Source organism: Dendrobium catenatum, unplaced genomic scaffold, assembly GCF_001605985.2.
Source record: "Dendrobium catenatum unplaced genomic scaffold, ASM160598v2 fragScaff_scaffold_896, whole genome shotgun sequence".
Taxonomy (NCBI): domain Eukaryota; kingdom Viridiplantae; phylum Streptophyta; class Magnoliopsida; order Asparagales; family Orchidaceae; genus Dendrobium; species Dendrobium catenatum.
Window position 1 is genome coordinate 180452 of NW_021319358.1, and position 27961 is coordinate 208412.

At 33.0% G+C, this 27961-nt stretch overlaps 1 protein-coding gene across 2 annotated transcripts; it reads left to right on the top strand.

The window, feature by feature from the left end:
- Positions 1–179: 179 nt before the first annotated feature.
- LOC110106904 (F-box/kelch-repeat protein SKIP30) lies at positions 180–27961 on the top strand. 2 transcript variants are annotated; one of them, XM_028697192.1, is made up of 4 exons: positions 180–369; positions 446–645; positions 15557–15649; positions 26622–27961. In XM_028697192.1, exon 4 carries the CDS (start codon positions 26667–26669, stop codon positions 27738–27740), a length of 1074 nt encoding a protein of 357 aa, XP_028553025.1. In that variant the 5' UTR covers positions 180–369; positions 446–645; positions 15557–15649; positions 26622–26666; the 3' UTR covers positions 27741–27961. The 2 variants fall into 2 exon arrangements, with proteins under 2 accessions (XP_028553025.1, XP_020692643.1); XM_020836984.2 differs by lacking the exon at positions 15557–15649.

Genomic DNA, 27961 nt, shown 5'->3' on the forward strand with positions numbered 1-27961 from the left:
ATATTCATTTATAATATAAGTTTGTTGAAATTGAAGTTCTACATCAAAATTCACACTTAATTAATTAAAATTTTTAATAAAATAAAATTATCATACTACTTAAAAATGAAATTCTGAAAATATATTACTAATTATATATATATATATATATCCCAACCCATTTCTCTCCTATATTCCACGGCAAAAATGAGAGTGAAGGGCACGATAAAAAACGAAAACCCTACCTTTCTCTCTCCCCCTCTTTTCGCTCCCCTGCTGTTTCATCTACGCACCACTTTCTCTTGCTGAGCTCCTGCATCTCTCTGTTTACACAATCTCTGTTTTTCGACCTTGCCCATCCGATCCCTCTGCCCTTTGGACGAATATTACGTACGGTTCTCAATGGGCTCATCTGTTTCTTTTGATTCTTATTATTGTTTGAACCATGATCATGTTTGATTTGCAGATCTCTGTTACCGTTGCCTTCTTTTTTGTTTTTCTGTTGGGGTCTTCCATTTTATCTGGCATTTGCTACGCGCTTCCTGCTTGATGAAATGCACCGCACCACATTAGTTTATTATTGATGTTTTAAGGATCACAGCTGTGCTGAGACTTCTGTTTCTGAAGCAAATTGTGAATAGCTTGCCGGTTTGACTTCTAGTTGAGGTTTGTTATCGTTGTTCTACTCATCTGATGATGCCCTTTATTTTACTTTTAGATTTATTATTACCTTAATTCTTTTTTTTTTTATATTATTTTTCTTTCTTTGCTCGCACCAAGAGCTGGAAATTGCTAATTCTTCTTTTTGTTTCAGCTAGGATAATGTGTGTACAGACAAATGGATTCCTTTGAATAAATTTTCCATCACTATGCTATTAATCTTGATGGTTAATATTATTATCTTTATGATTATTACTTTCCATTAAAAGTCCAATCTTTCCCATTGCTTTTTTAACTTCTAACTATTCTACATGGCATGCTAAATTTCTATTGCGTTTATATATCATTAGCGTGATGCACAATGTGCCTATTAAGTATATTAAATGTTTGTATTTCACTCTTTTATGAAATTGAACAACAGTATGCTTATCAGTAGCTTTTACTTATTTCATTCTTAAGTTGTTATTGTATTATTTGCACTCTTAACATTTATTTGAATGCAAAAAAAGGAATAAATGTCTATTGTAGTGAGTTATACTGAGATTGAAGGTAGATGTTGACCTCAAACAAAATTTTGCAATATTTCCTTATAGTGTTAACTTAGGTAGAAATGTTACATAGTTATTCATTCTCAAATCAATCAAGATTAGGCCTTGAGTCTATTTTGAAATGAAAGAACCCCTTTCACTGATTCCATAGAACCCTAACATGCTTGAAATGGATTTAAATTGAATTATTTATGAATTTCCAAAATCTAAATCAAATTTTAACCTAGTTTTTTTCAAATTCATAAACTAAGTGACATTACATCAAAATGACTTAAAACAAATATGGAGCATCAACCTTAGCTCTGCCAAGTTTCAGCCAAAAATATTTTATATATTTTTATTTAAAAATAAAGTTAGATTCTATGTATTACTGAAATTAGTAATAAAATATTGATCAAAATAGTTTTTAATTATTTTTAAATATAGTATTTGAAAATACGAACAAAACGAGCCTAAGAAGTCAAAAATTGAATAAAAAATGAAATTCTTGTGAATTTTTGAAGTTCTGGATATTTTCTGGATTTATTTTGGGATTTTAATAGCCTGGTCAAAATGGCGGCACTGACCAGACACGCATTAGCAGTGGGTTCTACAGTGTGGACGGCGGCGGTCATGCGGGGCCCTCCAGTTATCCAGCGCGGCAGAACTATAAGCCGTCGAATCTAACAATGTGTTAATCCGATGGTCAAGATTGAACCCACGGTATCAAGTTTGATTCAGTTTAATCGCACGGTCACCTGAGCTCATGCGGTTTGGATCAACGATGTAGATCAGGCCAGACGGGGATCTGGCTAACTATAGTTTCAAGAGATCGAAACGAGTTACAAATCAGCCTTAATCGCAGCCGTTGATCTATGATGAATGGATCTAACGGCTACAAACTCGTCTTCCCCGTTTGAACACTCGCAAACCCTAAGTTCATTTTTCATCTTGTTTTCGCCAGATACATAATAAAATTATTTCAAATTTTGGACAGAGATAAAATAGGGCATAAGGAACAGTGCGGAATTAATTTTGAGCCATTTGATGTAATGTATATAATGTTATTTAGGAACCTAGAAAAAATCCTAGGGTTGGAGATTTACCTTAGTATAATGGATGGATTCGATTGCTATCAATGAGGTTGAGCTTGTGGGTTGTCTACGTTTACTTCTTCAGGAGACTTCGAGTTCAAATGAAGTTTCTACCGAGAGCTCCAACAACTAGGACAATTCAAGCTTCGGTTGAACTTTGATCTCGCCGTTAGCAGCCACCAAATGCCGCGAAATCAATGGGGGATGAAGAGGAATAACTGGGAACTCAAAACAAAAAGCTAGAGGGTTCTCAGGGTGAGTAGAATACGAGCTAGGTTAGAATCAAGCCTTCCGCCCCTCTTTGCCCTATTCATCTGTTGGAGCCAAAAAGGATGGTCCAGATGCTTTACAAGGGATCCTTGGATGGAATACACGTGTCCTAGGTGGTTAAAGGGGTAGAGAACGTACAACTCAGGTGACAAGGATGGATGTCCTTCCCACATAGAGGGGGGGACCACAAGCCAGTTGGGACTCGTACTAGGGCTCGGGTTGGGTCAAGTTCGCTCCCAGGAAGGTTTTGGAGTAGTTTGAGTGAGCTATATAGGCTTGGTTTGGGCTGAATGAGTTTGAAATTACATTAGGAGTATGGTGGATGTGGTTTCAAGGTTCAAATAGGTCGTTTGGATCAAATGAACCTATTTGGGCCTTTAATGGGCCATTGAGTCAATCCTGGTTGACTTGGTCAACCAGGTGGTCCGGAGTCTAAAAATGGGTTCAACAGATTTAAAATAGCATTTAGAGTCTATTGGGTGTGATCCCATGGCTTAGATAAGTCATTTCAGTCAAATCACCTGTTTGGACCCTTAAAGGGCCTCTTAGGTCAACCAAGTTGACTTGGTCAACCAGGTTGACCCAGAGTCTGGGAATGGGTCCAATAGGTTTGGTTTGATATTTGAAACTTCCTGGAGATGGTTGCATTTAATTTGGAGCTCATTTGATCCAAAATGGCTATTCATACCCATGAGGGGTATTTTGGTCATTTTGACCTCATGTCGACTGGAGGCTGAAATGAGTCCAACAAAATGCAGTTTATTGATCAACATGTCAAGATTAAGGGTCTGGAAGTGATTGGAGACTTTGGAGGAAGCTCCAGGGTCAGGATTCACTAGGTGGCAGGTCTAGTGGCATAAGCCATAAATATTTGAAGGTTTTATAGCCTTTGGATTTCAATTGAGTTTCTAGGTTTAGAGAGCTCAGAATAGGCTCAAATTTGGAGGGTTGCCTCTAGAGACATGTCTTATCACTTTGCAAGTGATAGACTCTGAATCAGAGATCATTTGACTGGGTTTTGAAGTATTTGAAAATTCACTGGAAAAGGCCTTTAAGACAGGGCCTTTGGACTTAGGATTTGAGTCTGGATTTTGAATTTGGAAGAGTGATATTGAATTATCCAAGTAATTTATAATCATTTAGATGATTATAAGTGATTGGATAGGTTTAGAGCTAGATCAAAGATAAAATCAAGGTCTGGATTGAAATTTGGATTCTTAACTGGATTGGATTAAAGTTTCAATGGGTTTGAAGCTTGAATTGATTTGAATTTGATTTTAAGATCCTATAAAGACCTCATACATAAATGAGGTCAACAATTATGATTATCCAGACATTATAAAGTATGATTAGTTCAAAACCCTACATATCATCCAACACATCGTTTTATTCATCTAGAGTCTATATGTTGGACGATGAAGAAATATAACATATCATTCAGGATGATCCTTGAATCGTCCTGTATGATTTGTTCAAAATCAAGGATTTTCATCCAGCACATCATTCGGTTCGTCTAGTTGATCCAGGAGAAGACAAAGGTTTTTATAACTAATCATTTAGGACGATCCTGCTATCATCTAGGATGATCCTGCTATTCTTCAAGATGATATAATCGATTCAATCAAACATTTATTGCTTTTCTTAATCATCTGATTAATTTAGGCATGATTGCAATGAATCATTCAGGATGATATGGGTTGGCGGCTGATTCTTTCTGATTACTTAACATATCTTCCTGTACGATTACTTAAAATAAAATCATATCAAAAAGAGTTAGTGGCTGATTTTTTCTAATTTGAGCCTATCATTCAGGATGATGTTAATATCTTCTAGGACGATTTGCTTAATACAGTTTCCTTAAGTAGGATGCCCTAATTAGAGTTTCTATTTTAATTGATCATCTAGGATAATTTTGGATCGTCCCGGATAATACAATTCAAAAATAGAAAAACTCTAAAACAGACAGAATTTCTCCTCCTGAGTGTGTGTGTGTGTAATGCTACTTAGCAAAAGATCCACTTTATTACATTTGACTCAAGAAAAGGTAAAAAAACCCTTGAAGTATACTTACAGACTGACTTAGTACTAATATACTCAATCTTGAGCTAGCTTGAATTGCAATATCTTGTGGACCTAAAATATTAGTGGGGAGAGCATCCAAAATAGATATGCAATAATAACCATAGTAAGAAAATAGGAATGTAAAAAATATTTGTTATCGTTAAAATTATAATCCTTGAATCAATGTTCTCAATAATCTCCCCCTTTTTTATAATTGCAAACATTTTTTAGGAAATTCAACTCAAGCATATTAATGAAGCATAAAGTAAAGAAGAACAATATGAATCAAGCAATGAAAATTTTACTAAAAACAAGTAGGTGATACAAAAACCAAACACCAGAGTACAAATAAAAATAATAATACATCAAAACAACACTAACACTAGCACTACTTCCACTTTTAACATCACAAAAGGAGGACGAAGAAGAAAAAACAAACAACTCAGAAACTAACAATAGTACAAGAAAAAAAAAACCAATAAAAATAAAATATAAAATAATAAAAGATGATAGAAGTAACAAAAAGAACAAAAAATAAAGTTTTTTCTTATCAAAGCAAGAATATAATAAATTTTCAATGTGATTGAATTAAAAATTTGTAACAAATGAGTTAACATTACTGAAATCTAAAAAAAGATAGAGAAATTGATCATGTTTTCCCTAGCTCAGATTCCCTACAATGTAAAATCTTTTGAAAACAAAAATCTAACTCAAAAAGAAAAGCAACCAAGAAAAGTGATCTATTCAACACTTCATTCAAGAAAATATATCTGATAGAGTAATGTACCAAAGAATTATCCAAAATCAAGGGTTTCAAAAATCAAGTGATTGAAGATATCAAGTAACATATGAATTCTTCTAAGATTTAAAGGTTTGAAAGAGAAGCAAGCTTGATTTTTATGGGCTCATTTTGTGTCTCTTACCATTTCTTTGATGCACTTTACGTATTTTTTGAGTTTTGATACACTATGTATATCTTTCAAATTTTTTGACGATCATTGCACATCTTTTCACTTTTTTGGGGCTTAATTTATGCCTCTTATCATTTTTGTAAGCTAGCTCTCTTTTGAAACCTTTAAAGACTCTCAATTGTGAGAATATGTTTCAGATAATAGAGAAGAAAACCTCACTCTCTAATATAATGAAGAATAGACCATAAAACAGAATCATATTCAAATGATAAATGCAACAACATGATCAAGAAAATCTTGAAGGTGATTTAATGACTTTGAACATTATTCATATAAAATAGATTACTCTAGGAAGATAGATAAGATCTTAATTTCAAAGTCCTATTTTTAATTTAAAAAAGATTTTTTACTTTGAAAATAAACTTGCACCTCTAAAAGAGTTAGAGGAAGGGAAACGATCAATGTTGTTTCTTCCTTTAACTGATTTAGGGATGTCAACCATTGATTATAAATTTTCAAAAATAAAAACAATGTATAAAATATCAATTCAGTAGTGAACAAAAGAAAACTAAAAGGAGCAAAAAAATATAAAACTAAAAACATGAAAAATACTAGCAAATATACAAGAATAACCAATCAAAATAAAAAAGGAACGATAAACAAAAGAAAATCAAAAAATAAAAAACAAAAGAAATATAATAAAATATAAGGTTTAGAGTCCAGTAATTATCAAATTCATGCATTTATGTCAATCACACCCAAACTGGTCCTCAAGATGCTGAATGTGTCAAAGGCTAGTGATTTAGTAAAGATATTAGCCAGTTGGTTTTTAGTTGTTACATGGTGCAACTCAATATCTCCTTTGGTAATATGGTCCCTAATAAAGTGATGCCTTATATCAATGTGTTTGGTCCTTGAATATTGGATAGGATTTTTAGAGATATAAATGATACTAATGTTATCACATAGAATTATAATTGTGTCAACAGGTAATCCTAAATCCAGAATTTGTTGCTTTAACCAAAGGACTTATGCCACAAAATTTCCTAAGGCAATGTGCCCAGCTTCAATAGTGGAAAGTGTAATAGAGTTTTATTTTCTACTGGACTAAGAGACTAAGGACTGTCCTATGAATTGGCAAGTTCCAAAAGTGCTCTTTCTATCCACTCTACACCATGCAAAATTAAAATCAGAATATCCAATAATTTTTAAAGAAGTATTGTACCTAGGATACTAGATTCCTAAGTTTTGGGTCCCTAAGAGATATATAAGGATTCTCTTAATTACAGTCAGGTGGGATTCTTTAGGATCAGCTTGAAATCTAATATAGAGATAAGCACTAAACACTATATTAGGTCGGCTAGCAGTCAAGTAAAGTAGTAATCTAATCATTTCTCTATACTTCTTTTGATCAATAGATTTTTCATTTAAGTACTTATATAACTAAACACTAGAGCTCATGGGAGTATTTATTGGCTTAGCTTTATTCATTTCATATTTCTTCAAGATGTTCTTAATATACTTTGATTGATTAAGAAATGTTATATTATCCAACTATCTTATGCTAAACCCCAAAAAGTAGGATAATTCTGTCATCATACTCATCTCAAATTTTTTTCTCATTATTTTAGAAATATCATCACATAACTTTTTATCAGAAGATTCAAAAATTATATCATCAATATAGATCTGAATAATGAGTAACTAATCTTATATTTTTCTTAGCAAAAGGGTGGTGTCTACGCTCCCCTTAACAAACTCCCTCTCTAGTAGGAATGTGTTAAACCTTTCATACCAAGCACTGGGTGCTTATTATAATCCATATAAAATCTTTTTTAATTTGTAAACAAGATTTGAAAATTGAGAACTCTCAAAACTTGGGGGTTGCTCTACAAATACATCCTCTTTTATTATCCCATTTAAAAGGCAATATTAACATCCATTTGCAAAAGCTTGAATCCCATATAGTAGACAAATGCTAGTAGCACTCTAATGACTTCCAATCTAGCTACAGGGTCAAAGGTCTCCTCAAAATCAATCCCTTCTAGTTGGTTGTACCCCTTAGCCACCAATCTTGTCTTATTCTTAGCCACCACATCAGAATCATTCATTTTATTCTTAAAGACCCATTTGATTCTTATCACACTTTAATTCTTAGATCTTTCTACTAACTCTCAAACATCATTCCTCACAAATTAGTTAAGTTGTTCTTTCATATCTAAAATCTAGAATTCATCAAAAAGAGCTTGATTAATATTGGTGGGTTCAATCTTTGAGAAAAAGTCATAGTGGTTTACTTCCTTCCTAAGTCCACGCCTAGTTCTAATACCTTCAGAAGGGTCGCCTAAGATAAGTTCTTTAGGATGACTTGTAAAATATCTTCAAATCTCTAGGCAAAATATTTTGAGGTTCTACCCTTTCTTTCATATTTACAGTTTCTACTCCTTGGGTAATCTCACATACTCTATCAATGTTTTGAGGCTCTACCCTTTTCTTCAAATTTATAGTTTCTACTTCTTAGGCAATCTCTCAAACTTCATCTTTTTCCCAACTATAGATTTCTTAGGATTAGATTCATCAAACACTACATGAGTAGTCTCCTCCATCACCAATATCCTTTTGTTAAACACTCTAAAGAATTTCCCCACACTTGAATATCTTAAGAACACTCCTTCATCAGATTTTAGGTCAAAATTTCCTAAGAGTGATTTCCCATTGTTAAGAATAAAAACCTTACAACCAAAGACATGGAGGTGTGAAAGATTGAGTGTCCTACCCTTAATAATCTCATAGGATGTCTTATTTAGTTTGGATCTAACATTTTGTTAGAACAAGAAAAATGGCACAAATATGGACATCATCCTATATGATTGGAACCCTTATTTATTCTGATCATCTAGGATGATGTGGTCATTGTCCTGTATGATTAGTTCAAAACTCTACATATCATCCATCACATCGTTTTGTTTGTCCAGAGTCATATATGTTGGACGATGAAGAAATATAATATATCGTTAAGGATAATTCTTGAATTGTCCTATACGATTAGTTTAAAATCAAGGATTTTCATCCAGTGTATTATTCAACTTGTCTAGGCGATCCAAGAGAAGACGAATGTTTTTATAATTAATCATCCAGGACAATATGATCAATTCAATCAAACATTAATTACTTTCCTTAATCACCTGATTAATTTAGGCATGATTGCAATGAATCGTCCAAGATGATATGGGATTGCCCTATACAATTTCTTAAAATAAAATCATACCTAAAAGAGTTGGCGTCTAATGCTTTTTGATTTGGGCCTATCATCCAGGACGATTTGCTTAACTCGACTATTTTAACTAGGATGCCCTAATTAAGGTTTTTTTTTAACTGATCATCCAGGATGATTTTGTATCATCCTGGACAATATGATAAAAAAATAGAAAATTTAAGACAAATAGAATTTATCCTCCTAAGTGTGTGTGCAAGGTTACTTAACATCATGATCTACTTTATTACATTTAACTCAAGAAAAAAAGGTAAAAAACCCTTGAAGTACACTTACAGACTGACTCAGTCCTAATCTACCAATCTTGAATTGGCTTGAATTGCAATTGACCTTGTGGACCTAAAACGTTAGTAGGGAGGGCAACCAAAACAGATATGCAATAATAACCATAGTAAGAAAACATAAATGTCAGAAATATTTGCTCTCGTCAAAATTATAATCATTGAATCCATGTTCGCAACATGATAGTGGTCAAGCAATCATGCTCTGGCGATGATAGTTGGATGACATGTATCGAGTGATAGCATTCACTAGCAATAATCATATGCATTAATGGTTGGCATATCTCTTTCCAACTTTAAGTCAAGCTCGATGTTTGAGCCCTCTCATTTGATGAATGAAGGGCTATTTATAATTTTTTTTTTTGTTTAATTTCGATAATTTGGACAAAATACCCAAGTATTCCCTTGGGCAATTCATCTTTATCCTTTTGAATTATATATCTTTTTTTAATTATTATAAGTACTTTAATGATATCTAAATTAAGTGATTTTTTATTTATTAGATTTCACTTGCTAAGATGTTTGCTTTTACTACGAACATGAAGACTGTTTGACCCTTGAATAATATCATAGCATTTTTAACAATATTTCAAACGTTTGGATTATTTGGATTTCACTTTTGAAATAGCAAGGATTATCTTATCAAAATATTCATTTATAATATAAGTTTGTTGAAATATTTATTAGATTTCACTTGCTAAGATGTTTGCTTTTACTACGAACATGAAGACTGTTTGACCCTTGAATAATATCATAGCATTTTTAACAATATTTCAAACGTTTGGATTATTTGGATTTCACTTTTGAAATAGCAAGGATTATCTTATCAAAATATTCATTTATAATATAAGTTTGTTGAAATTGAAGTTCTACATCAAAATTCACACTTAATTAATTAAAATTTTTAATAAAATATCAATATTTTTTCTATAATAATAAAAAATTATCATACTATTTAAATTAAAATTTTGCCAATAATATTTAATATTTATGTATTATTATTTTCATTTTATTTAATTACCAAATATATATTTTTTAAAATTTTTATCTTTATTTTAATATTAAATAATATAACATGAAAAATATAGATATAATCTTATAATGAAAATTGTGTATACTTTTCATAAGTATAAAGTATATCTAAACATATAAAATAAATTAGAAATAATTTATATTAAATTTAAAACATATATATGTGAACTAATCTTATTTTAAATATGAATTATATTATTTATAAAATAACCTCCAACTTATTTTTAATTTAGATATTTGATTTGTATGATAGGATGAATTTGTGTTTAAGTTTAAGGTTAGATCATCATATTATTATATTAATTTTATTATTTATTATATCATCCGGTTCGACCCCGGTTCGACCCCGGTAGAACCATTAAACCACTAACCCCTCCTTCCGGTTCATTGTCCGGTCCGGTTTTAAAAGCCTTGGATTTTCCAGTTATCGTATCTTACTAATACTTATTTTTTTACATACTTGGGATCAAGCTCATAAAGAATAAATGATTTCAAAAGAAAAAGAAGTTTATGCTAGTATTATTAAGTCTCAATCATACAAGTTAAATTTATCTATGAGATTGAAAATGAGGAAATGCCAAATTAGTGTGATTGATCGAATGGGGAAAAAAGGTTTAATTAAAAGAATGGGAAAAAAGGTTTAATTATTCTAGATTATTTAAGTAAGATGATATTAATCATGGGGAAAAAAGGTTTAAGATGATATTACCATTAATTATTCTAGATAGCACTAAATTATTTAAGTAAGATGATATTAAACCAAACACATTGTGATTGATCGATAACAATATTATTTGAATAATATTGCTAGTTTGGTAACAATATTATTTCAATAACATTCTAAATAACATTTAAAGAAGTGGTCACCAAATTTATTTCATAAGGATAGGCACTATGGGTCTCCTATGATGTTTTCTTGAGCTTATAATTTAACATAAATGTTTGTTTGAGTTTGGTAGTTTTTTAATTTTAATCCATTTTAAGTTCAACTTTAGAAGAAAGTGTTATTTATCTTTTTTCCCTTAAAAGGTTTATAGACATGACACAATATTGTTTAATATTTACCTCAAGTGACTATAACATAGATGCCTTTCTTACCAATAACTCTTGATTTAAAAATATTCCATCTATATGGCTTTATGCTATTATAAGTGTCACAACTGAATGCTCATTGATAGAGATATTATCCATTTCGGCTTTATAGGCCTCACAGCCTTATCCTCTTAAGGTAATCTTGGATGAGCACATTTAACATTGGAGTTCCTTATGAAACTCAAACAAGTTACACTTAAAGCATTACCTTTAATCATCAATTCATCTTTTTTGGGTATCGTTTGAAGTTTTCATTAAGAACTTTAGTTAAACATGCTTAATTTGGAACACTCACTAAATGTGCCATCTTTATGAATTGTCCACCAAGAGGACAAAATAATGAGGCATGTGAAGCCTAAATGAATAATATATCAATGAATGAAAATTCAAGCTATGATAGTTCATATATAAGTAGTACACTATTCATAAGATGGGAGCTAAGTGATATGCATGATAAAGGGTTACCCCATGGGAGTTATCTCTTTAATACGTTTAAGATGCAAGTATTATATGGTGGGAGCTACCTCCACTTTTGCTTGGTGGATGATTCTGGCTATGTATAAGGCCACAAAATTTCCCTCAAGACGAGCCTTGAATTCGATGCTACGAAGGTGCAAGCTCACCGGAGCAACCGTGTGGAACCCCCTCTACACTCCCTTGAAACCCCCTCCAAGGATCTTTGATATCAATAGGGCTGCAAACGAATCAAACCGAGCCGAGTTTGTGAATGCTCATGTTTGAGTTCGTTTATTATTAGCTTGTTCAAGTTTGGTTTGTGTTTGATTCGAGCCTTGTTGTTTGTGTTCATGCTTGGTTCGTTTAAATTAATGGTGTTTATGTTTGGTTCATGTTCGGTTCGTTTAGTGCTTATCGAGCTTTAAACAAACAAGCCTTAATAAGCTATGTTCGTGAACATGTTTAGCGAATTTTTTTACACTATCAAACAGGCACTTTTATGAACAATTCTAATGAGTATTCTTGAGCTATCAAATGAGCAAGATCATAAATAAATACATAACTATTATTTTCAAGCTACCAAATGAGCTCGTTCACGAACAAATGATCTATGATTCATCTTATATTTGTTCATGAACATCTTAAACAAAAAATCTAGCAAACATTGACAAAAGTGAAATGTCTCTTGTTCATGAACAAATTCATTCTATTGAATGTATAAAATAAAATGAAATTAAATTTATAATAAAAATAATTGTCTATTTAAAATGAAAATATGATTAATTTATATGAATATATTTATCGAGCTTATTCATGAGTTCTAAATCAAACACGAATCGAGCTTGTTCACGAGCTTCAAATGATGTTGTTCGTGAACATAAATGAACCGAACACATTAGTGTTCAAGCTTGTTTATTTAAGGATCGTGTATTAAAAATGTTGTTCAAGTTTGTTTCTTTAGTTAGTTAAACGGTCACAAACGAGCTTTAATCGAACCAAGCAACGAGTAGCTCGTCGAACGTTTGGTTCACTTGCAGCCCTAGATATTAATTTCTTAAGTGGGGAGATTTTAAGACTCTTAGGTATAATAAAACAAATATCTTAAACATTGAGATTCTTTTTTGTGTTACTGGTGAGTGTTTTGTGAGGAAATACAAAGTTAAGCATTCTCATCTTGGAGCACCCTTGGGATATGGATAAACTCATGGGAAGCTATATATGGTGGATAAATTTGTGAGGTTGGTAAATTTTTGATGGGTATGATTTTGGGTTGTGGCAATAATAGTTTGTTTGAGGCATCATTGCATCTTGTATACTAGTACATTGCATTATTCTTTGTCTTATTATATCCTATAATTTAATTCTTTCACACAATACTATTGATCTGCTTATGATACTAAAATGTGTCACAAAGGCATTAATCTTCTTCAGCATCCCAAGTCTCTGATGAACCATACTTGCATTAGTTAAAACTCCTGTTTCTATGACTTTAATATTGAGCTAATATGACCTTGGCTCAAGATCAACTTCAAGGCCTGCAATTTGAACTTGATCCAAGATGGTGCTAACCATAAGTTGGGTCCATTCCATCTTGATGTGAGCTATTCCTGGCTGATTACTTTCTACTTGGTATCGATCTTAGCTATAAGATTTTTTTTTTTTTATTCTTTATCTTCTAAGATAATCTTCTCTAACATATACATTCGTCTGTATTTGTATACATATGCAAATGTAAGTGTATAATATTTGTATACATACAATTTAAACTGATGCATGAATATGCATGCATATGCATTTGATTCAATTTGGAGTTGGCCTTTTTTTATCGTTGCTTTGTTAATTATAACTTGTTTCAAGAAAAGTGCAATTCGTTAGTAAGCTTAGATCTCAATTCTAGTTTGATTTGTTCTCAGAATTGATTTGATTATCTAGTTATCTTTAAATCAAATTAAAGATCTTACTTAACCATTATCGGAGTCATGATGAAATAGAGATGACAAGACTTCTTCATCTCTAACCTTCCTCTATTTCATTTCCTAAGAGCCCAAAAACGGTCAAGACCAATTTCTTCATTGAGAGTCAAAGGAGACTATCAAATTCAAACTTCCATCTTCTCCATTTTTCCTAATCTTTTTGCAATATCCAAAATTTGAATATGGCGAACATAAATGTTTGTTTAATGACTTGCTCCTCTTCCACAATGCATCGTGAAGGTGGTCCATTGGAGGTAAGAGCAAGGATCCTTTATGGTGTTATATATTATTGTGTGCCTTGTCTTTCTTAGGACTATTAAAAATACTTGAAACTTAAGAACTTCTTGAAAGTTTCCTTTTCTCTAAATGGGAAATGGATTTTAGTCAATTTGAGCCAGTTTTAGCTCTACTCTTAAAGTAAAATTAATTTTGAGCTTAATCTAACTCGCTTGAATATTGTTTTAAGCTAGTCTAATTAAAATCAATTATGGGTTTCATTTCTACTCAAAATCAAAGGACTCCATTTAGCAGACATATATATATTTTTTTATTTTAGGTTGAGTTTGAGGTTTCACTCCTGAATCATTTGTTTTTTATTAAGTTGAGCCAAAATCCAAACTTGGTTGATATTAACTAATATTCTTTGTTACTAATTATTTGATATTAACTAATATTCTTTTTTGCTTTAGTCATGGATGTTCTCACTAGACATTTGCAAGAGGATGTACCTTGGTGTATGCTTTTTGCTGATGATATTCTTCTTGTTGATAAGACTAGAGAGGGAGTTGAAGGTAAACTTGAATTATGGAGGTCAACTTTAGTGTCTAAAGGTTTTCGCTTGAGTAGATCTAAAACGAAATATATGGAGGTGGGAAAAAGACTTGGTTAGAAAATATTAGAAATGATCTTTCTTTATTAGATTTAAATGAGAATTTGACTTTTAACCGGACACAATGGCGAAAAAGGATTCATGTAGCCGACCCCACTTAGTGGGACAAAGGCTTGATGTTGTTGTACTAATTCTAATAGTTAATCAGAGACTCAACAAGTATGAATGTATGATCAAAATTCTTGACCGGTGACATAAATAGGTTGATGTAGCAAGGGAGCTTATTAGGGTAGTTTCTTAACATATCTCAACATTACATGCACTTAATGAGCTTCTATTTTTCATAATACTCCTAAGAATTTTCTTTGTTTTAAGCACTCAACTATAGCTTTAGATGTTATGTTTTAATGTATATCTCATTTTTTTTTGCGTAATAGATCTATGATACTTAAATCTTTCAAACCTAGGTATGAATTGGTTTTCCAACAAAGTTTAATTATAATTGACATTTCACCTCAGCTAATTTATATAATATGCTCAATTTTTATTCTTTTAATCGTAACCCCCTTATCTTTTAAAGTTTTTATCCATTATTCAACTTTTTTTAGCAGTGGTCTCATCTATCATTATTATGTCATTTGCAAATGACACACCAATTTCTTAGTAGAAATATGACAAATGAGCCTATAAAAAGTATAAAAGACAAATAGCCTAAGTAAATAAAGTAAGAAAGAAATATTAGTAATTACTTTTAAGCCATGATCTAATCTAATATTTTTAAATATTGATGAGAATGAGTAATTGCTTAATGAGTTCCATCGACTCCCTACTCTTTTAACGCCTAATATTATATAATATGTTTGTTTAAATGTTAACAATGATGAATGGAATTCATCCTAATGGGCTCCATCAACTCTCTCCATGCTAGAAAGAATTCTCCCCTGGAGAGTTGAAAATCCTAATGCTCCTTCAAAAGACTTAAAAGTCACGCTTTTCATGTGTCATTTATATATGACCTGATGTTGGACATCAAAACTAATGAACTGAACATCTATGAATGTTAGATGGCCCAAGACCAACCCCATCAATGATATTTGACCAGTCTCATATTGTATAGGGATTGATGGTTGGACATGCATGGGCACTGCAAGAATGGATGAAGACCCTTTGGTTGAATAAACACTTGGTGGCTTGAATTTAGCATGCTAAGGCAAGTTATCTTTCATATTTGAAGCTGGATCAACATGAATGCTATGTGGTAAATGAAGCATATAAGCATTAAGATCAACCTTTCTAACTATCTTGTAATGGTTTCCTCTTGTTGAAGTGCAATAAGCTAGTAGGATCGATGTAATACTCATATTAGTATCCTTATCTCAATTATAGGATCCGCAAAGGACAATCATAAATGAAAACATAATCTACCTCATGTCAATAGGCTCCATTAACTCCCTCCAAGCTAAAAGGTCTCTCCTTTGTAGAGCTAAAGTCCTAGCAGTCCTTCAAAAGACTTAGAGAAGACGCCTAACTCTTCTTGTATCATTTAATTGTGACCATCAATGCAAATGAAATAGACATCTTTGAATTCCAGATGGCTGAAGGCCAACATCATTGATCACTATTTGATCAACCTCCTATTTAGTTGGGATAGGTGTGGATAGGCTAGAGCTTTGCTAAAATGGAATTAGACTTTGGGTTGAATAAACACTTGGTGGCTTGATTTTACCAAGCTATGAAACCAAGTCAACTTTCATGTTGAAAGTAGGATCAACATGAACCTTAAGTGACCAAGGAAGCATGTAAGCATTAATATCAGGCTTTCTAATAATGTTGTAAGATCTAATGGTTTTCTTAGGCATTTTTTTTTGGCGGAGTGCAATAAGCAAATGGGACAAAATTATATTCTTCATGATTAGTCTTATCCCAACTATTTGGGATCGACATCGGACATATATAAATCAGAACATGATATGTCTTATTGGGTTTCAAATATAGACTTAGCTTGTTTATGCAATTCATTGTGTTTGATGAAGTCCTTATGAATTTTTTAGTTTAAGGAGTTAAGCATGTTTGTTGAGGTACTTATAAATTGGTAATTAAGAGTTAAGCATTGATGAAGTCGTTGTAACAAGTTTCTAATTTAAGAAAGTAAGAACAAAATACGAAATTGGCACTAGATTGAATGCATATACAAAATGATTTCTTTAGGTAATCCTTCATGTGGTTCTAAGTACTACAATAGATACGAGTTTCATATAATCTAATTCAAATGAAAATTTTGATTAGATTCAAATTCATATTTAGATTCATTATCCAGCTCAAATTCAAATTTAATCTAAATAAGATTTTGATTAAAATTCTTAGGTATGTTTTTGATAAATTTAACTTCTTAGTTGATTGACCTAATTAGAAATTGCACCAAGAAGATTCCTTTTTCATGTTTTTGGTCAAGAGAAAATGAGGACTTAATTTTTTTAAAGATTTCTCATAATTCCTTTGAGCTTCTCACCTGTAGATTTAGCTATATGCTCGGTTGTAAGCTCAAGGTATTACAATTCATTGATGCTTTTTGTAAAGCATGTACTTCTTATTCCATGTAGTTATAGGATATTTATGAGAATTTTATATCATTCTCAAATATATGTGAAGCTTCTTCAGTCAATCTACTAATTTCAACTTGCCTAATATGTTAGGTTATCGAGACATACAGTGTTGATTAGAGAAATCTTCTAATTATTTTAAGCTAGAAAACTTATAGGTTTGTAGAATTTCCAAATGTAAAAACAGCATCTTTAATTCTTTGTTGAGCATAAGCTTAGTATTCGCCACAATAGTGATATTTATGATGTTGATTCTCATAAGATCATCTGGCGAAGTATCTTCAGTGGAAGAAGTGCAAAAATGCAAGTAGTTGGAAAATGCAATCGATATGAAATTTTTTTTACCAAACTTTTATGCTTATGACTAGATGGGCTTGCTTATACAATTTGAATTTGCCAAGCTTTCAACATAGTTCATCAAGAAGTTAAAAGACTATATCTAGGTATGGGTGTAAACGAGTAGAGTCGAGCTTGAGTTAGGTTTGACTCGAGCTCAACTTGCCAGCCAAATCTCGAGCTCGAACTCGAGTCGAGCTCAAGCTCGGCTCGTCCCACTGTAACCGAGTTTGCGAGCCGCTTGCTAGCCTTCCACAGTCTGGTCCACCTTATGTAGTTCGATCGTCTTCTTTGGTCAGGTTTAGGGGTGTAAGTGAGCCGAGTCGGCTCAAACTTGACTCATTGACGAGTTCACTGGCCAAGCTTATCTAGCTACGAGCTCGAGCTCAAACACGAGCTTGATGAGGCTCGGCTCATGAGTTCGTGATCCGGCTCGAATCACTATTACTATTTTTAAATAGTTATTATTTTCTTAAATTTGAATATTTATAAAAATAAAAATTAACTACATCATAATTAATGCAACTTTAAAAATATATATAAAATATTAATTTTATATCTTAATATGTAGCTTTTAATTGGAAAAGTCAAAAGAAGCTGCTTTGTAATAAATGTGCAGTAGCTATTTTTCAAATCTATTTGAAAAATAATAAAAAAATATATGGATCCCTCTGTTGGGTGCGTGGAAGAAGATTTGGAATTCTGGATACAAGCGGAAGGCGGATCGAACTGCGTAAGAAGATCAAATTACGGAAGGTAGATCGAACTGCAGAAAGCTTGCGAGTGCGGTTACAATGGGATGAGCTGAGCTCGAGCTTGCCATCCGAGCTTGAGTTCTAGCTCTCCATTCGAGCTTGAGTTTGAGTTCGAGATTTGGCTGGCAAGTCGAGCTCGAGTTAGGTTTGACTTGAATTCGACTTGAATCATTACACCCCTAGTCCAGTTCGCCTTCCATCCGTATCCTGAATTCTTGATCTTCTTCTATGCTCTCAGTAGAGGGAGCATGAGCTCGTTAACGAGTCGAGCTCAAGCCGGCTTGCGAGCCGTTACACCCCTATATCTAGGTCAAGTGTTTAACTATATGCTAGTAATATGATGTTGTAGTTGTGGAATGAACAAATTTTAATTAAGGGATTTGAGGGTGTGATTGGACTGGATAACAAACACTCCAATTACAACTCGCAAAAAGTGATAGTGCTCTCCTTGACTTAAGCTTAGGATTATATATGAAACAAATGCTTTTGCTCATGCATGTGAACTTTCCTATGCTAACTCCTAAGATTTTTACTCAATTAGCATAACAAAAACCCAATTAACGGGGATCAAATGCCAATTCAAAGAACAAATGAACTGAAAATATTCAGGTACATATAGACGATGTGTATGGGTTGCAAGAGGTGGTTGACAGAGATGCCAAGTGTCTCGGGTGGCCTAAGGCAAATAAGAGGAGACCTGGGTGCATCCCCTTGGTGGTTCAGATATCATCCAAATGTTAGTAGAAGGTCTGGGAGTGTTGATACAATGAAAGGGTTGGAAATGCTAGGTTTCAGCACACAGTGGTCTTTGGAAGGGGCTTGCATTCAGGAGGAAGCTGAAAGGTGAAATCAGGACCGTTCACAGGAATTGGGAAGTTAGAACTTCTTTTGATGCTATCTTGGATCATCCTTGAAAGCGTATGATCTAAAACCATGGTAATACTAAACTCCTTAGTTTCCTACGGGTTTAATTGGGTTTGCTTCCCTTACTTGTTTAGATGGGTGTACATGTATAGCTGGGGATAAATTTATTGGTTTAGGAGGGAGGATATAATTGGGTTGTTTGATAGGATAGCTTGTTTCTAAAAAGACAGAATTGAGTAGTCGCAACAACTTTTTATGTTCATGCAAAAATTCAAAGTGAAATTCATTTTTTTGAAGTTCTAATTCAAAATTTGAAAACTAGACTTTCTTTTGGGTAAGTTTTGATTTTTTTTTTTACTTGTATTTTAGTCTGTTGCAATCAATGCTAAAGAACGGTAGTGGGATTTCATTTTTTAGTGGCGGTTAGAATTTCATTTATTTTGTGGAGATTGGGTTGGCGGATGAATGGAGGAATGCTGACGATTTTCAGGAAATGTCAGCATGATGCAGGATTCAGCATATAACAGTGATCTTGAGCAGCAACACAAACAAGGTGTAAGAGAGGTAGAAAAATTGAATTTTTTCTTTGTATCCAATGCATGTCAGAGAAGATCAGGTAAAAGAATAACAAAAGAAGGAAAATTGGAACTTTTTGAAGGATGAAAGTGATGTTGGTATGGAGGCAGATGGCTGGATAACACCAGGGACAGCAAGCTGTCAATGCAGGAAATAATACAGAGGTAATGTAATTTTTTGCAATGTTGCAGTGAAATGAGTGCAAGAACAGCAGGAAAAGAGTAGAATGGATGACCGAAATAAAAAAAAGTCACACTATTCCGCTGCAAAAGTGCCATATAAGTACTAAGGTAATTCTAATGTGGTCCTGATACCAAGTGATTATTAGTAGCATATTTGAAGAGTGGAAAAAGATGGAAAATGCCGGGGAAAGGGTGGATGATGAATGCAAAAAGGAAGAAATTATCGAAGAAATTATAAACTCTTAGAGGACGATGGAGGGCGTCACATGAACTCCAAGACTGGCTTCTTTGCTAGCCAAATTCTCCAAGGAAAGGAAAAAATATATTGCATTCATCAAATTTAGATCTAATTGGTTCTTGCAAGGGTTATTTATAGAGATAATATGGTCTAACTATTGCTTAATGGCTACGATGCTTATTAGATGTTGAAAAAAGATTTCTATCAAAAAAATAAATAAAGTAAATGCCTTCAACCAATTAAGAAAAAAAACAAACATTATTGAAATCTTTTACTGCCAAATCTAATTTGATATCATGTAGGATATCAGTTATGATGATGAATGGCTCGGTGAGCTACATCAAGGGATCTATGATTGTTATAGAACTATTAAGGGGAAAAGATAAACATTTTTATATACATAAATGTGGCCCATATGTAGTTACACTTATTTTGATCAAAATTTTTATTCTATTTTTACATGTACAGGTTTTGGTTGTTATTTGAAATGCTTTCACTATTCTTTGATTAAGTTTGACATCTATCGAGCTACTCCTTCCAAAGGTTCTATTTAATGTTAATTCATCCATCAGCTAATAAGGAATGCAGGTTGGAAAAAAAAGCATATTTATATGCAATTTTTTTCTTTTAATAATTACACACGTTTGACCTCTATGCCTAAAAATTTTTATATGATATTTATATGAATTCTGAATGATGCAGAAGGTATATAGCTAGCAAATAGGATACGAGTTAGTATTCACTGTTCTAACTCTGTTAAAATGAATTTCCCTTGCTTTGACTCATTTTACTTTAACATGCATGAATAACACATTGCTGACCTGGAGGTTTTCCCTTTGAATTCCTGATAATATTCTTTTCTTCGTCATCTTTATAATTAGCCTTATCTCATCGGCTAAGAATTTTTTTTTCTCCATTAATCTATGTCGACTGCTATACAAAGCTTTACTTAGGTCTTTTTGTACAACTTTCTTCTGGTGTATTTTTGGACTAAATTTTTTCCTGATTCTTATATGTTAGTTTAATGTATTTGTGTTATTGTTACATCTTTTACCCTCTTATGTACTCATCCACACTTTCTTGGTGTATTTTCCACTTAATCTTTTAGGTTCTTTTCCAATCATTTGTCAAATCTCATTCCTAATTTTTTCATGCATCCATCTTCATGTTCCCATATCTTTCTTGCCCGACTTCTCTATTAGTGTTCTTTTCTTTTTCCAGCATTCATATAGCATAACTAGGTTAATTATAGCTTTATAAAAATATCTCATGTCTCCATAATATTCTTAAAATATTTCTTCATTTTAATCCCCCACCTTTAAATATATTTATTATTATCTTCATTTGTTGCTGATAAACATTAAATGGACATTATTTCTTGGAGTTTAAGAATTGGATAGAAGATATATTAAATTATTACTTTCATATTTGTCTATATTTCTTATACTTTTGTTATGTTCTTTCTAATGAGAGCTCTCTACTTTAATGATTGCATATACCTTTCATGATGATTGTTGTCCTATTTTATGTAGAGGTGAATTTTATCATTAGTTTATGAAATGGATATAATAGTATGCTTGTAACCTAATGAGATCTCGTGTTTGTTAGTTAACTTTTAGCTTAGCTCGTTTAAGGTAGAGTTTACCATGATCAATTTGGGGAAGATGATTGGATTTTCATAATATTAAATCTTGCTGGTGATTTTTATCATATAAGAATTGACAATTTTTGGAAGGTTGGCGACATTTTGTAAGGTCAGATCTAAAAGGAACTCAATTAATATCCTATTAGATAAAGTTGATCAATTGGACCAATCAAAAACATGAAGAATGTTTCATGCCTTTTTTTAAAATAGCTCTAATGATTCTGATGCTAATTTACTTTTTGAATTCAGGATATTCTAAGTATCATGCATATTTTATTTAGGAATTAGCAACATTAAGTAATCTCCATGATATTGGCTAAGTCATGCCTTTGAAGTTGGTTTACCAACATAATTTCAATGTAGATAGTTTAAGAGCTCACATGCAATTAAAGTTGTGCAAAATGATTTACATAGACAAGAATTCACATGCAGTGCTAATAGCAAGGAATGATCAAGCAGAGTTCTTACAACTAATACCGAATAGGTTTTACAGGGATAATAATGATGATAATGATGTTCCTTTAGAATAAGTAAATGAGAATATTAAAGGCACTGAAGAGTTTCTCCTGATACACAGTATAAAGGGTTGCATTTCTAATTATACTGTTTTGTTAATTTTTTTGCAGTCCCATATTGACTATTTATATAGTACGCCTCTTTTCATGATCGTAAGACTTAGTTTCTTGTTTATGCAATGCCTTACGTCCTTTTTTGGGAGGAACTAGACTATAAATCTTTCATGGTTTAGGATTGAATATGTGTATGGGGTAAATAGAAGGATGAGAAAATTTAATGCTTTGATGTTATTATGTAATGAATGTGCTCCCCAAAATGATATCATACTCATGGAGTATGCACCATTTGTATGAGTTTTTTTTTTTCACCTTATACCCTTTATTAAGTCATTTTCTTTCTGTACTGATGGGTCAATGGTTCAATGCTTCTTAACTTTCGTGGATAACTGGATATGAGATTCCTTTTTCAATTGCTAAAAAAATAGGAGATCTAGCCAACTTGCAATGAATTGTTGTAAGGTTGATGCTTTGAACCTGGCTTCACAATTTTGTTCTACAACTTGAGCTGATGCTGCTAATAATACTTGAAATTTATAGCTCACTCTGTAATTGCTTGAACTTTAAACGATTTGGGGGAGGGGGGTTGACGGTTGTATAAAGGTGTTTGCGTGCGCACACATGTGCACGCACACGTACAAATTTGTGTGCCAATATTCATGATAACATGGAATAATTTATATCTCATTATTTACTTGTTTACTAATATATATAAAAATATACATTTATGTATAATTGAAGCTTTTTTTTTATTTAAAAAATACTTTGTGAGTATAATAGGCTTGAATAGAATTAACTGGAAACTCAACTTAAATTAACCATATTCACATTGGACGTGTGCATGCAATTTGACTTGCTCAAGTTGTGGCAGACTTGCTCAAGTCTAGAATTTCTAAAAAATGATTTGCTTTGGTACACAAAGTAATTAAGAATACGAAAACAAGAAGTTTGTTTTATAGAACTATTCTCTATAACTATCAAATACAAAATTACAAAGTTTTTATGTATGTTTAGCTACTTATTTTACCAAACCGCTGGTTCCTCTAGAAGTTTTCTACTTTATTTTGTTGCTCAATTTGAGCTTTTGCATTAGATGACCTTATAAGTGTGGTTGGTATGGAACTAATTTAAAGTTAGAACAATGATTAACAACTTATTTAAGATATATATATATATATATTTTATGAAATTTGAAAATAATATTTTAAACCTAAGATAATTGGCGTGAATTGACTCAAAATCAATCTGAAATTGATAATTTTCATTGGTACTCGAACTAGTCTCAAGCTGAAATCAAATTTTTTCTATATTGATTTGAGGCCAACTCCACTTGAATCCGACATGATACCACTCTTGAATATGGACTTAGGTGTTTGTACATCGTCAATGAAGGTACAACAAACTCTTAGGGCTGCAAACGAACCGAACATAGTCGAGTATATGAGTGTTCATGTTTGAGTTTGTTTAATATTAGCTTGTTCAAGTTTGGTTCGTGTTTGATCCGAGCTTTATTGTTTGTGTTCATGTTTGGTTCATGTTCGGTTCATTTAGTGCTTATCGAGCTTTAAACAAACAAGCCTTAACGAGCTATGTTCGCGAACATATTTAGTAAATTTTTTTACAATATCAAACAAGCACGGTCATGAAAGAATCTAATAAGTATTCTTGAGTTATCAAATTAGCAAGATCATTAATATATACATAACTAGTACATTCGAGCTACTAAATGTGCTTGTTCACGAACAAACGATCTATGATTAATTTTATATTTGTTCTTGAACATCTTAAACAAACAATCTAACAAACATTGACAAATGTGAAATGTCTCTTGTTCATGAACAAATTCATTCTATTGAAGCTATAAAATAAAATGAAATTAAATTTATAATAAAAGAAATTATCCGTTTAAAATGAAAATATAATTAATCTTTATGATTATTTGCGAGTTCTAAATCAAACAAGAATCGAGCTTTTATCGAGTTTTTTTATCGAGCTTAAACTCGAGCTTGTTCACGATCTTCAAATGATGTTGTTTGTGAACATAAATATGAACATTTAAATAAACCAAACACATTGTATTCAAGCTTGTTTATTTAATGATCGAGTATTAAAAATGTTGTTCAAGTTTGTTTGTTTAGTTAGTTAAACGATCACAAACGAGTTTTAATCGAACCGAGCAACGAGTAGCTCGTTTAACGTTTGGTTCGCTCGCAACCCTACATACTCTATTAAGGAGTGCAAAAAAGAGCAATTTTCATTTGTAACATGGTAGAAGTTTTTGCAAAGGTATTTTCCTAGAGTCAGCAATAATATAGCCAGAAGGATTCATCAACTCCACGCAATTTGGTACGGCTGAAATTGGTGGTGTTGAATTATCCAACGCAACATGCCTAACCATATATTAAAAAGCTTTAGAAGATTTTTGTTGATATAATTAAGATGGGCAAGCTTGTAAAAGATGTCATGATTGGAAAGTAGCTTTTATGGTTATGCTACATTATTCTACAACAACAACAACAACAACATCATGCGTTTATCCCACTACGTGGGGTCGGCTACATGAATCCTTTTTCTCCATTGTGATTAAAAGTCAAATTCTCGTTTAAATCTAATAAAGAAAGGTCATTCCTAATATTTTCTAACCAAGTCTTTTTAGGTCTACCCCTACCTTTCTTAACATAAGTCAAATCTAAAACCTCTACTCTCCTAACCGGGTCATCGCAAGGCCACCGTTTTATGTGACCAAACCATCTAAGACGACTTTCTCTAATCTTATCTTCTACTGGAGCTACTCCAACCTTTTCATGTATATGCTCATTTCGTATTATATCTCTAAGGGTAAAGCCACTCATCCACCTGAGCATCCTCATCTCTGCCACACTTAACTTAGTATTATGCTTCTTTTTTAAAGGCCAACATTCGGCACCATAAAGCATTGCAGGCCTCACTACCATCTTATAGAATTTTCCCTTAAGTTTGAGGGGTACATTTCTATCACATAACAAGCCCGATGCATTCCTCCACTTCAACCATCCAACTTGAATTCTGCTGATAATATCCCCATCTATTTCACCATCACTCTGAATAATAGATCCAAGATATCTAAAACGTGTACTCTTATTAATGACTTGATCGCCCAAAGTCACAATCCCCTCACTAGGTCTATTACTACTAAAATTACACTCCATATATTCCATTTTAGATCTACTCAAGCGAAAACCTTTAGACTCTAAGGTTGACCTCCATAATTCAAGTTTACCTTCAACTCCCTCTCTAGTCTTATCAACAAGAAGAATATCATCAGCAAAAAGCATACACCAAGGTACATCCTCTTGCAAATGTCTAGTGAGAACATCCATGACTAATGCAAAAAGATATGGGCTTACGGCTGATCCTTGATGTAACCCAACCGAAATAGGGAAATACTTGGTCAATCGACCTTGTGTTTACCCCATCCATGACTAATAGCTCCTGCATACATATCTTTAATGATTTGAATATAAGCATTATGCTACATTATTCTGCTTCTTCACAATTATTTTAGATGAATTGACCTGATAGTTCTTGAACATAAAAAATGGAATGAGATTACTTCTAGAATGAGAAGTGTTAGCCTGCTGTTATACTGAGTTTTTTGAAAGTTCGCATACAACATCAGATATATTCTTTAGCGCACTAGGAAACTTATACTGCATTTGTTTTCATGTTCATGATTCATGTATAATGGAACTTTTTTATGATTGATACTAAATCAAAACCGAAGCATATTATGCTGATATTGCTTCACCAATGAGACCCAGGAATTTCCTTTAAATATCTTTCATGTTTCTTAAATTTATTAGTTAGATATCTAATCATGGATAACTGAAGCCATCTGCAAAGGAAGCTTTCAATTCTTCTTTTAAAGTCTACCAGTAGATGCTAAAATATGTATAGAATAGCCTGCATGAAGCTTTTCTGATTCTATTCTCGTTAGTATCTGATAAATAATTCTATCAAATCTTCACTCACTGGTACATTCACACCCTCACAAGTATACAATATGCAGTGGCAATCTTGATCAAGCTTAGAAACCAATGGGGAAAGAAGATGTTTTCCGCTCCCTCATTGTGTACCATTGGTGTCTAAATATGTTTTTAATGCTTTTTGTCCCCACCATTTATTTGTTTGTGCCAACTTCCATTACTTACATTTGATATCGCTAGGTTTGGTTGCACTAAAATGTGCTAATTTAAAGAGTTATGAGTATGCTGTTCACTGTTTATATTTCCTCCATATGCTTTTGTCCAGGAAATATAAGACTGGTGGCTGGCATTAAATTTTCATTTCCTTTGATCATTATCCTATTATTGCCACTTTAGTCATCCATTGTTGTCGCCCTCATAGATTGCTTAATTCCTTATTCTTATTTCAGGTTCCATCCACATCAACTCAATATATCTTCCAAAGGTTAATCTGAATGACCCATGATATTATGTCTGCCCTTATTGAAGGTCTTCCCGATGCAGTTGCCCATCATTGCCTTGCACGAGTTCCCTTCTACTACCATCAAAATCTCCGGCTTGTTTCCAGATCATGGAGAGCTGCACTCTGCAGTTCCGAGTTATTGAAGGTTCGCCATGAAATCGGTGCCTCCGAGGAGCTTCTCTGTGTTCTAGCCTTTGACCCTGAAAATGTTTGGCAGCTTTATGACCCATGTAGGGATCATTGGCTAACTCTTCCTGTCATGCCATCCCAGATCAGACACCTTGCACGTTTTGGCGTGACCTCTGTAGCTGGCAAGCTGTTTGTGCTTGGAGGTGGCAGCGACAGGGTTGATCCACTCACAGGTGATCATGATGGCATCTTTGCCACCAGTGAGGTCTGGTCCTATGATCCCTTATATCATGAATGGGCTCGACGAGCCAACATGCTCGTTCCTCGTGCGATGTTCGCCTGCTGCTCCATAGATGGAAAGATTATTGTTGCCGGAGGTTTCACGAGTTTCCGGAAATCAATTTCGAAGGCCGAGATCTATGATCCCGATACCGATACATGGCGATCGCTCCCCGATCTTCTCCACACCCATACTTCAGTCTGCTCTGGTGTAGTAATTGATGGTAAGATCCATGTCTTGCACAAAGGCCTCTCAGTAGTTCAGATTCTGGAAGATAGGCAGCAATGGTCAGTTAAGGACTTTGGTTGGCTTCAGGGTCCAATGGCTGTTGTTAGAGAAGAGCTCTATGTTCTAAATGGAGGGTTCATTCTGAAGCAGCATAAGGAGAGCAGTCAGAAAGATAATACTGTTCTTGATAAATTGGTGTCTTCTGCGCCAGAATTCAAAAGCAGAATCGGATTTGGAATGATTGGGCTCGGGGATGATTTGTATGTCATCGGCGGAGTGATTGGACCAGGACCGACTAATCAGTCTATCAAGCAGCTTCGAGACGTTGATGTTCTATCTGTGAACAGCAAATGGCCGATTTGGCGACAGGCTTCGCCAATGACTCGGTGTAGTGGAAGCATTCTTGGCTGCGCTGTGCTGAAAATTTGATTGGAAAGGTATATATTTATATATATATATCTCTATCTCTATAAATTTATACCTTAATGTGGCATTGTGAATGTTGTTTTTTTTGAGTGACATTGTATTTCTAGGGAATTACAGATAAGCAGGCATTTTATTGTTTTTCATACATTTCAGCTCAGAAAAAAAAAAAAAAAACCAAATTGTGAATTTTATTCTATGAAGGGAAGATTGATTTTGAAATGATG

What these genes read in the sequence shown, in the direction of transcription:
- LOC110106904 (XM_028697192.1), top strand. Translation starts at nt 26,667, where the DNA reads ATGACCCATGATATTATGTCTGCCCTTATTGAAGGTCTTCCCGATGCA.